The sequence below is a fragment of the Hypomesus transpacificus genome, unplaced genomic scaffold (genome assembly GCF_021917145.1).
Source record: "Hypomesus transpacificus isolate Combined female unplaced genomic scaffold, fHypTra1 scaffold_107, whole genome shotgun sequence".
Taxonomy (NCBI): Eukaryota; Metazoa; Chordata; class Actinopteri; order Osmeriformes; family Osmeridae; genus Hypomesus; species Hypomesus transpacificus.
Window position 1 is genome coordinate 377369 of NW_025813698.1, and position 10914 is coordinate 388282.

Sequence of the window (10914 nt, forward strand, 5' to 3'; positions counted from 1 at the left end):
CTCTCTATCTCTGTCTCTCTCTCTCTCTCTCTCTCTCTGTCTCTCTGTCTCATTCTGAACATCCTGGCCGTGCTACTCAAACAGTACTGATTGTTCCATTCTCTTGCTTTCTCTCAAAGAAGAGGGCAACAGCAGTTCAGTCGAGACTTACATTCCACATATTGATTTTAGCATTTATTTTAGTAAGCGTAAAGATGGAAAGAGGTTTGACTTTGGAGTCCATGTACATTATGAACTTTGACTCCTTACCCTCCTGTCTCCTGCCTTGTAAAACCGCTTACCCCTTCCCTCTCCCTCTTCTCTCCCCCAGTTTCGATGTGGAGAATGGGCTGTCGGTGGGGCGCAGCCCCCTCGACCCCCAGGCCAGCCCTGGCTCGGGCATGGTCATGCAGGCCAACTACCCCCACAGCCAGCGGCGGGAGTCTTTCCTGTACCGCTCCGACTCGGACTTCGACCTCTCTCCCAAGAACATGTCACGGAACTCCTCCACTGCCAGTGAGCTGTAAGTATCCCAGTACTACCCCTCCCTCGCTGGGAACTCGAGCCAACACTGGCATCCTTCTATCAAGTCGCTTCACGTTGTTAACAGTATCGTATGAAACAAGGGATGTCCCAATGTAATCCTCGATTCTGCCCCGACTCCGTGGCCATTCCTGAGATCTAACAGACACTTTATTCTTTGTGTTTGTTCACGGAAACAAAACGACGTACGCCGTAGTTTTTTTTTCTCTGTGGTCCTAGCTAGTCAGTCATCTGCAGCCTCTGCCTCTGTGTTTTCAAAGGGAAGAGGGGTTGAAGCACTGGGAAATCAGTTGGCTACCTCGGTGAGAGATCACAAGGATGTTTTCCTTTTGTTTGTCCTCCCCTTCGCATTTAAAACGTTTCAGAATCCTTCCCTCCCTCGCTCACCAGCCCATTACCACCTTCCCAACACCTCCAAGCTACACACATACAATCCCTGTCACTTCCTCAATATTCCCGCTCAAAAAGCACTGTATTGCATCCCAGTTGACCCTGTTACAGTGTGTATGCATGTGTCACTTAAGGTTTGCTGTCTTTGCCAAAAGGCCAGCAGACAGTGTTATGTGCATGATCTCACACAGTCTTCCCACAGATGTGCATGTGATTTTAGTTTTGATGTTATGTCCAACATGTTATCTGACGACATAACTGTAACAGATATATACAGTATGTGTTTTTTTACATGGTGTTTTAAATATCTTATATTCTAAAACTGGTTTGTTTTGCTGTAGTAGGGTTCTTAGACATTGTAAACCTTTGCTTGTGGTTTTGCCTTTAATCATTTTATACAATTATTTTTCAGCCACGGGGAAGACATGATAGTGACACCATTTGCACAGGTTAGTCACTTAACTGTTCGTTATGAAACATTGTGCCCGTTCTAAGTAAAGTTTTTTTTAAATTGAGTTGTCTTACACCTGTCAGTATTAGAGAGGTGTTCTGTGACAACTTTACAATGTCCTCTCCATATTTTTCTCCTCCTGGATGTACTTGCATTACCAAATGCTACCCTGCTGAAATGTGTGACGCCACCTCCATGTATATTTGGGTGGCGTTAAAGAGATGGAGGGGCAATTCCTTTTTAACACACACACTCACACACGCACACAGTCTCTATACAGCGCAGCTTGTTCTCCACTTCACCATGTCAGTGACGCAACCTGTGTGCGAAAGATCTCTTAACCCGAGCCTCTGGCTTTCGCAGGAACAGGCCTGCTCTGCGCACCAGAGTCTGAGTTACAGGGAGTGTGTGTCACAACTCGACTGGGGTTGCAAAACAATCCGGAACCCTACACCCGAGCGCTCCAGACAGATGTCGAATATTTTTGAGTTTTTGTAAGGGGAGAACTTTAAAGTGCTTAGTCCATCCTTCATATTTATTTTTTCTTCATCCGAGTGACATGTGACATTTGACATTTGTGTTGCATCAAATGGCTACATAAAGATATAGAAAAAGTGTCTGAGACAAAAGTCTTGATTGATGTTTGAAATGGAGTGAAAGAGCAGCCTGGACAGAAATGAGTGTGCAAAATCATCCTGTCAAAGAATGACATTTTTACAACATTACATTTGAGTCATTTAGCAGACGCTTTTATCCAAAGTGTCATACAAAAGTACGGCTAAATAATCAAGGACCCCAAGTGCACTGCTCTAACAGCATTTCACTGGTTAGAGCCAAGGAACGGTCTGTATTTGACCAGGCAGCACAGCACCATCATTCTGTGTAATCTTCACTCCTACTACAGGTACTTGCCAGTTTACGAACCGTGAGAAGCAACTTCGCCGTACTGACTCATCTACAGGATCGCGTGGGCAACAAGTAAGAACTTTACGTAGCTTTATGTTGAGTCAAAACACCAAGTTTTCTGTCTTTGATCCCACACTGCCCCGATTTCCCAAACAAAGACCACCAAGCCCACTTCAGACATGATGAATGGACGGATAGATTGAACCAAGATGGCCGACGTGATAAACAAGTAAGGGAATGATCTGGATCTGTTTTTGTTTTGTCCAACAGAAGACCACCAAGTAGCAACCCGCCACCAATGTGCAAACCATGCCTAGCAGGTCAGTCACCAGTCACATCTCCACTGATCATGCTTGGTATGACAGTATGGCCCGTTATTTGTTTTTTTTTCTACATGAAGTGCTAACTCTACTTGAGTTAGGATACTGTACTGTAGTACTTGTTTGACCCTTGACCCTTTGTGCCCCGCCTGCAGAGGAGCCTTATCAGAAGCTGGCAGTGGAGACCTTGGAAGAGCTGGACTGGTGCCTGGACCAGCTGGAGACCATCCAGACGCGTCACTCCGTCAGCGAGATGGCCTCCAATAAGGTGAGCTACTTCCGTGCCAGACACACGTATCCACTCATCCACATTCTGGAGACGCTCACGCATCATAGGGTGTGTTGCAAATTCTGCTTCTGAATCTCCTCAGCAGGGCCAGTGCGAGTACTTTGGCCGCCCTAGGCAAGATGAATGGGCCACATACTCATGAACGATTCGATTCGAATCCGGGGTCTTTCTACGGAGTCTTTGGATCATTTTACGCGTGACCTGCATGCATAGGCTCTGTACTGGTAGCTAGAGGAAACAAACGATTCGTTCATTTCCCGGCTCGGTCTTTCTACGAGTCTTTGGATCCTTTTTTCACGTGACCCGCATTGTATTTTTTAGTAGAGGAAACCATTTCCTCATTCCCTTTCGCGTGGCCGCTGTTTTAATAGGACGTGAATGATACTCGCTCAAGTCATCATACTGACTGGTTTTGTTATTTTCACTTTACATTTACACTTACAGTTTAGTGCAGTGTAATTGTTTGCCGTGATAATTAAATGCTAGTGATAATTAAATGCTAGTGTGATAATAAATGACCAAATCATACAAACTGTTATGATACATTATTTTAATGCAGGAATGTCTTTTTAAAATAGTATCTGCTGGTGCACATGTCATGCACTAACCCCCCCCCCCCCCCCCCCCCCCCCCCCCCCCCCCCCCCCCCGCCGAAATGAACGAATGACTCGAAAAAAGATTATTTCACGAGAGATCGTACTGAACGAGATTCAAAGAACCGAATCAGTAAAATGATCCGAACTTCCCATCACTAATGTTCAGCCATCGTAGCTAGCAACAAAATTAGAAATGTAGCGAAGTGGGGGCGTGAACCAATTAAATCCTTCTTCTTTTAGTTTAAAGGCGGTTGGCAGGCCATTGAATTTAATTTAATACCAGTGATTTGATTTAACTGACCTGACTTATCTCTCGAGACATAAGTTACATTATATTACATAGTCTCGATAGTGGAATCGATAAGCTCTTATTGATCTTCCTGATTTAAGATCTTCTTGACCTTATTGATCTTTTGAGAAATTTGGAACGGGGAACTTACAGAACCGGGTATAGATCCCCAGCCCTACTCTCATCCAGGGCCTTGCCAAGGCATAAGCGAACTAAGCAGCTGCTTAGGGCCCCCGTGGCCACCAGAGGGCCCCCAAGAGCACATTAAATTACAGTTTATATTTACATTTAGTCATTTAGCCGACGCTTTTATCCAGAGCGACTTACATTAAGTACAGGGACATTCCCTCCGAGGCAAGTAGGGTGAAGTGCCTTGCCCAAGGACACAACATCATTTGGCACGGCCAGGAATCGATCTGGCAACCTTCAGATGACTAGCTCAGTTCCCTAACCGCTCAGCCATTTGACTCCCTTTCAATGAGTTTAATGTAATTTATTTTTAAGCGACTCAGAGGAGCTCCCAAATCAATTCTGCTTAGGGCCCCATAAAGGCCGACCCTGCTCACATCACACACACACACACACACTCTCACATCACACACACACACACTCTCACATCACACACACACACACTCTCACATCACACACACACACTCTCACATCATACAAACACACATACATGTCATGCGAAGGGGTGAATTTGAGTATCGGGATCTGCTGCCACATGCTCACACACACACTGAAGCCAACCCCTCTCCACATGCACGCTGACAGGATTGGCTGTAGTTGAGACGACAGCACTGGCTACGTCACACGAGAGCCATGTGCATTCTACATATGGTGCTTTGTCTGTTGTCTCTGCAGGGCAGGAGAGGTAAAAAACGCTTACTGCTGTCTCTCGGGACCGTCTGCAGTATTCCCTTCTTTCACCAAACACGTTAATTGAATTTGTTGATCTGCTCAATTAATCCATCTCCATTGAAGGAGGCTTTCCTCTTCAATTCACTTTCCCGATCTACCTCTCTCAGCTCTTGCTCCCATAACACATCCCCCCCCAACCCCCACCTTACTCTCCTGCCCGACCAATCAGAGTGCTCTCCTCCACCCAGCCTCTGTCGTAAGGAGAAGCTCATTGGATGGAGTGCATCCCGCATGCAGGTGGTTAAGGGAGAGATATGGATGGAGAGGGAGGCTTTCCTTGTTCTCTCTCTCTCTCCTCTCTCTACATATATCTACAGTGTATCTCTTTCTCTCTCTCTCTGTCTCCCTCCTCTTTCTGTGTTTACGTTGAGAATGTTAGGGTAGTACTGTAGGTACAGTAGAGCTGGGCTGGGATAAAAACAGAGAGGCTGCAGATAGCCATGTGCTCCAGTGTGCTCTGGGCATTAAGGACACCTAGTCTTCAGCTTACTGTACAGGGCTTTGGTAACAGCACTGCAAACTCTGTGAGGTAGAGCCAGTTTGTCAGGGGACTCAGTTGACTGGATGTTTTCTAAATAGTTTTTTGGCTGCTCCTAGGGACGTTTTTGACACAGCACGTGTTAATGGTGCTGGAATGTGTCTTGTCATGTTGTGTGGATTGTCTTTCTTTGTTGTTGTGTTTTGGAGGATCCTACAAGTGAGTTCTTGCATGGTTTGTATCTAGATGGTGGCCTAAACAGCCACCGTAGTTGTAGTTTACCACCCCCAGCCCCCTCCCTCATGAAAGACGGACTAACAAACATTATTTTGTGTGCAGGCGTGTTTATGTTGATGTGCTTGAGTACTGTATGGTTTCATGTGGGATTTTTAACTTTAAGCGTAACATGCTGGACAGTATGGACAACTGTGTGTGTGTGTGTATGCATCTGACATGCCTGTGTGCGTTACGTTATGTTTTGTGTGTGTGCGTGCGCGTGTGAGTGAGTCAGTGTGTGTTTGTTTTTGTTTATGGCTTTCATTTCATTGGTTTCTCCTCTGACCCTATCCCCACATCTATCTCACATCTCCATTCATACGTTTTTTTTCTATTTTGTCGGTTTTGTCAACTCTACTGACTTAAGTGTTACTCCATTCAAAAAACTAATCAGAATTAATCAGTTGTGTGTTAGGATTGATGTAAGAATGATCATTTTGACACTTTGTATGTGAAATTCACGTAGTGAATAGTATATGCATAGCACATTTCTGAAGTATGTGGTTATTTTTTAACTGTAACAATCAACAAGTCAACCTTTTAATCTTAACCATGTTATGTTATGTGGTCAGCCAAATTAATATTGATTTCATGCTTTTCCAAAATCTTGTGTGCATGTGGAGTGTACAACTGAACAACCTTGCTTTTAGACAGGTAGTTAGTATTTTACATCCACATTGCCTTGATGTACTCTCTTGCTGTGTTTGTGTTTGGTCCCCCAGTTTAAGAGGATGCTGAACAGAGAGCTCACACAGCTGTCTGAGACCAGCCGTTCAGGAAACCAGGTGTCAGAGTTTATTGCCAGCACATTCTTAGGTGAGCGAGTCTGTTTACGGTACACATTTAAGCAAAAATGGACAGCAAGTATCATTTCCAAGTCTGATCCTGATTCTGACTCCTTCATATGTGAACGTGGTGGCATATAGTTCTACAGAAAACCCCTTTATCGACTTAAATTCATGCAAAAAAAGATGACAGGGATATAGTATTCATGTATGTGGTGTCATCTGTGCACGCTAGTCAGTCATATTTCTAATGGGGCTTGTCACTTGCTTTCTGGTAAGCAGCAAAGAAGCTCCATTGGCATTCCCGGACACATTGTCTGGCGTTGCCACGGCGACGGTAATATTATTAGACCGTCATTGCGTCAATAGCCAGTCTTTAACTAATATTGTCGCAGAATGGACCTCTACCAGAATGTTCTCCTACAGAGAGAGGATGGGTATTTTTGGTTGTTTTGTGATGATTACGTCGGTTTCAACATCAGCCTTGATTGGAAATGAGTACTATGGCTTTGGGTGAAAGGAAGAGGAAATATTGGGAGAAAGGTGAGATTGGGAGCTGAATCTCTCATGGTGTGGCACAAGCCTGTGTCCTTGTAGGCTAAATGTCTATGCTAATCTGACTAAAAGCTCATTCAAGATGATATGGTTTGACCAATCAGAATGATGTCTTTGAGTGCATATATTATTGTGACAGTCAGAAGTAATTATTAGAAAATTCTATATCGAAACGGCACTTTTTTTTACGAGAGAATAATACTGAAGGACATGATTTAAATAACTCTGAATTCGATTGAAGGTTAAAAACATGGACATGGTTAAATTGTGAAATACACTGTTGAGTATAATTCAGGTTTATGTGTGTGTGTGTGTGTTACAGAAAAGCAGCATGATGTGGAGATTCAGTCGCCGCCCCCCAAGGAGAAGGAGAAGAAGAAAAGACCCATGTCTCAGATCAGCGGGGTTAAGAAGCCCACGCCGACCCCCAGCCTGGCCCCCACCTGCATCCCACGCTTCGGGGTCAACACACACCAGGAAGACCTGCTGGCCAAGGTGAACACATGTACATTACACATACACACACGGCTCTACAAGGACTCTCTGTAATTTGTATTTGAGGCCCATTTCATTGCTCCAATCACAGCAATATTTCATTTTTCTCATTTGTTTTGTGTCCCCAGGAATTTGAGGACATCAACAGATGGGGGCTGGATATTTTCAAAATAGCTGAATACTCTGGGAATCGTCCTCTGACAGTGGTCATGTACTCAATTTTTCAGGTACAGTACTCATCTTAGAAAATATATCCCTTCATTTAGGTCTACATTCTGACCTAAACTTATAACTTAAGTGTATCTTTTGTACTAAGATTGTCTGGAGAGTAAAGGACGTACTATAAATAAAATAGATTATTGATATTGTTAATAACTGTAAATGGGCCCGGTCCAGTTACAGGTTTGGATGTCAGTTTACAGAAAATCAGAACTTTGCGAATGTCAGTTTTCATTTTTATCTATCCTTTTCGTTCTACTCAAGGTACAGGCGGCTGTTAACCCTTTCACCTTCTGTTCTTTCCACCATTTCCAGGAGAGAGACTTGTTTAAGTCCTTTAAAATTCCCACAGACACTTTCATCACGTTAATGATGACCCTGGAGGACCACTACCACGCTGACGTGGCCTACCACAACAACATCCATGCTGCGGACGTGGTTCAGTCCACCCACATCCTCCTCTCCACCCCTGCTCTGGAGGTACGGCATGGAACGTGATGATGGAATTGCACTTTAGGCTAGGGTATAAATGATTTGATCAAACTCGATCAGCATCTCAACAGCTGTCTTTTCTTCCGGTTGCAGGCAGTCTTCACTGATCTGGAGATCATGGCTGCTCTGTTTGCCAGTGCCATTCACGATGTGGATCATCCTGGAGTGTCCAACCAGTTCCTCATCAACACAAGTATGGCCTCCTTCCTCATCTTAGCCTTCTTCTGACACGGATTTCAAAAGTGAAGCATCTAAACAGTGATGCCTGTGTCTCGGTCCACAGACTCCGAGCTTGCCCTGATGTACAACGACACCTCCGTTCTGGAGAACCACCATTTGGCAGTGGGTTTCAAGCTGCTGCAGGAGGACAATTGTGACATCTTCCAGAACATCAGCAAGAAGCAGAGACAATCCCTCAGGAAGATGGTCATCGATATGGTCAGTCTTGAGGAGTAATGAGAGCGAGTTTGACTTTCAAAACTGCAGCTATTAAAATTGAACCTAAGAAACGACGTAAATGTATACCTTTTTAATACGTATGCAATTCAATTTATTCAGATGTAATTATTCAGATGTCACAGTGACGTGTTGTTGTGGTGTGTAGGTGTTGGCTACAGACATGTCCAAACACATGCACTTCCTCGCTGACTTGAAGACCATGGTGGAGACCAAGAAGGTGACCAGTCTCGGGGTGCTGTTGCTTGACAACTACTCCGACCGCATTCAGGTGAGGACCAGGAAGTAGCTCCTGTAACTTTCTGACCTTTGACCTCCAGCATGGCGTTTACAAATAACTTGTAACCTGTATGACAACCTTGTTTTATTAGTTGTAACATGTTTAACACTGAGTTCTGTTGAAATACACTTTGTTGAAAACAAATACTTACACTAGGAATGGCTTTTGTTGCAATACACTCTTTCTGTTTGACCAAAGGCTTTGCAAATAGTCAACTCTCTAAGGTTTGGATAATCATAAAGATTTGAACAAATCCAGGTGTTGCAGAACATGGTGCACTGTGCCGACCTGAGCAACCCCACCAAGCCCCTGCAGGTGTACCGCCAGTGGACGGACCGCATCATGGTGGAGTTCTTCACCCAGGGAGACTGTGAGAGGGACAAGGGGATGGAGATCAGCCCCATGTGTGACAAGCACAACGCCTCCATTGAGAAGAACCAGGTAACAATCTGTCCCCCCTCTCTCTCTCTCTCTCTCTCTCTCTCTCTCTCTCTCTCTCTCTCTCTCTCTCTCTCTCTCTCTCTCTTCTCCTCTCTCTCTCTTCTCGCTCTCCTCTCTCTTCCCCTCTCTCTCATTCTGAACATCCTGCAGACCTGGCTGTGCCACTCAAACAGTACTGACTGTTCCGTTCTCTTGCTTTCTCTCAAAGAAGAGGGCAACAGCAGTTCAGTCAAGACATGCATTCCACGTAGTGAGCATTTATTTTAATAAGCATGAAGATGGAAAGAGGTTTGACTTTGGAACCATTATTTGTACATTATGAACTGTAACTCCTTACTCTGTTATCTCCTGCCTTGTAAAAAGAGGACGCCAATATCCTGTTTACCATCACACAACCACACACTCACACTCTCTCACACACACAAACTTGAAAAAATGTGATAGTTACTTAATGAAAGCTTTTTCTGTCCTTCGCACACAAAAACATATTGTTCAAATATTTGCTGGACGAAAGGAATCGTGTTCTTGTAATGCGCGATGGATGCTGACATGTCAGGCACGGGGGTAAACCACCCCTTTCCCCAGCCATGTCTAACGCCTCTCCAAACCCTGCTGTGTTCAATCTCCTTCTTCCCACCCTCCCCAGGTGGGCTTCATTGACTACATCGTGCACCCTCTGTGGGAGACCTGGGCTGACCTGGTGCACCCAGACGCACAGGATATCCTGGACACCCTGGAGGATAACCGAGAGTGGTACCAGAGCATGATCCCACACAGCCCCTCCCCGTCCCCCTCCCCCACCACCCCGGAGGACAGGGACCAGGAGGGGGGATCCGGGGGCGCGCTGGGGGCCAGCGGATCCTCCACAGGGGGCGACAAGTTTCAGTTTGAGCTCACCTTGGAGGAGGAGGACGAGGAGGAGGAGGACAGAGATTCAGACCTAGAGAGTCCGTCTGAGAGCGAGAGAGAGGACTCCAGGACCCCCCCGTCTCTGCCTCTGGACCTCGGAGGCGGTGGCGGCCACCCCCGCCCTCCCTCCCCCCACCCCGGTCGAAACCTCAGCCTGGCCACCATGTCGGTCAGGAGCCCCCGTCACCACAGGACGTTAATGCTGCCGGGGTTGGAGAGGGACGACGGGGACGAGAGAGACAGAGAACTCAACCAGGACGGGGGCGGCGTGGCGTGCCTGCGTCTGGGCACATAACACACACCACAGCCCCGCCCTGCACCACGCCTGCCTTTAACAAGCTGCCTCTCATGGAGGTCTGTGCCAATAGGAGGAGAGGGCAGGACAGTCCTTTTTAATAAGCCTGTAGTAACCACAGTCCCTTTACACTGGAGACACCCCTCTGGAAGAAAACAAGGGAGATTTTCCTCTTTTTTTTTTTATCTGGCAGAACAAGAAGAATCGTTTTAGCCTCTTTTATGAGTGCCAACTAGGTCTTTGTATTAAGGCCTGCTTTGGGCAGTTTGAGTCTGTGTTGTGTCTTAGACACAGGCTGCTGTATCTGACTGACTAGACCAACAGAACCAGGTCTACTGAAAAAAGCATTGAATTTTAACAACATTTTGAGAACAACATTTTGAGATGTGAGATTTTCAGACATGAACAGTGGAGGATGATGATCGTATGACAGGGTCCTGGGACATTTTGCACCATAACATTTAGATGTACTTTTTAAATGAAGCATAAAATGATTATGCTTAGTATGTTAGCCCTTGTGAATGATGTGAATGATAGGTTTTACCAAAT

General features: G+C 45.5%; 1 protein-coding gene across 7 annotated transcripts in view; it reads left to right on the forward strand.

The window, feature by feature from the left end:
* LOC124487917 (cAMP-specific 3',5'-cyclic phosphodiesterase 4D-like) overlaps window positions 1-10563 on the forward strand; it is a 53500-nt gene extending 42937 nt beyond the window's left edge. For 5 of the 7 annotated variants that reach the window (XM_047050315.1, XM_047050316.1, XM_047050322.1 and 2 more), the window contains 15 exons: window positions 311-502; window positions 783-824; window positions 1325-1361; window positions 2268-2341; window positions 2540-2589; window positions 2745-2857; window positions 6161-6254; window positions 7101-7273; window positions 7402-7500; window positions 7808-7972; window positions 8078-8177; window positions 8268-8422; window positions 8589-8711; window positions 8979-9161; window positions 9808-10563. In XM_047050315.1, coding sequence (XP_046906271.1) covers window positions 311-502; window positions 783-824; window positions 1325-1361; window positions 2268-2341; window positions 2540-2589; window positions 2745-2857; window positions 6161-6254; window positions 7101-7273; window positions 7402-7500; window positions 7808-7972; window positions 8078-8177; window positions 8268-8422; window positions 8589-8711; window positions 8979-9161; window positions 9808-10365 — 2158 coding nt within the window. In that variant the 3' untranslated portion in view covers window positions 10366-10563. The remainder of the gene's footprint in view (window positions 1-310; window positions 503-782; window positions 825-1324; window positions 1362-2267; window positions 2342-2539; window positions 2590-2744; window positions 2858-6160; window positions 6255-7100; window positions 7274-7401; window positions 7501-7807; window positions 7973-8077; window positions 8178-8267; window positions 8423-8588; window positions 8712-8978; window positions 9162-9807) is intronic. The other 2 variants (XM_047050317.1, XM_047050319.1) reach the window with 1 other exon arrangement.
* The last annotated feature ends 351 nt before the right edge of the window (window positions 10564-10914 follow it).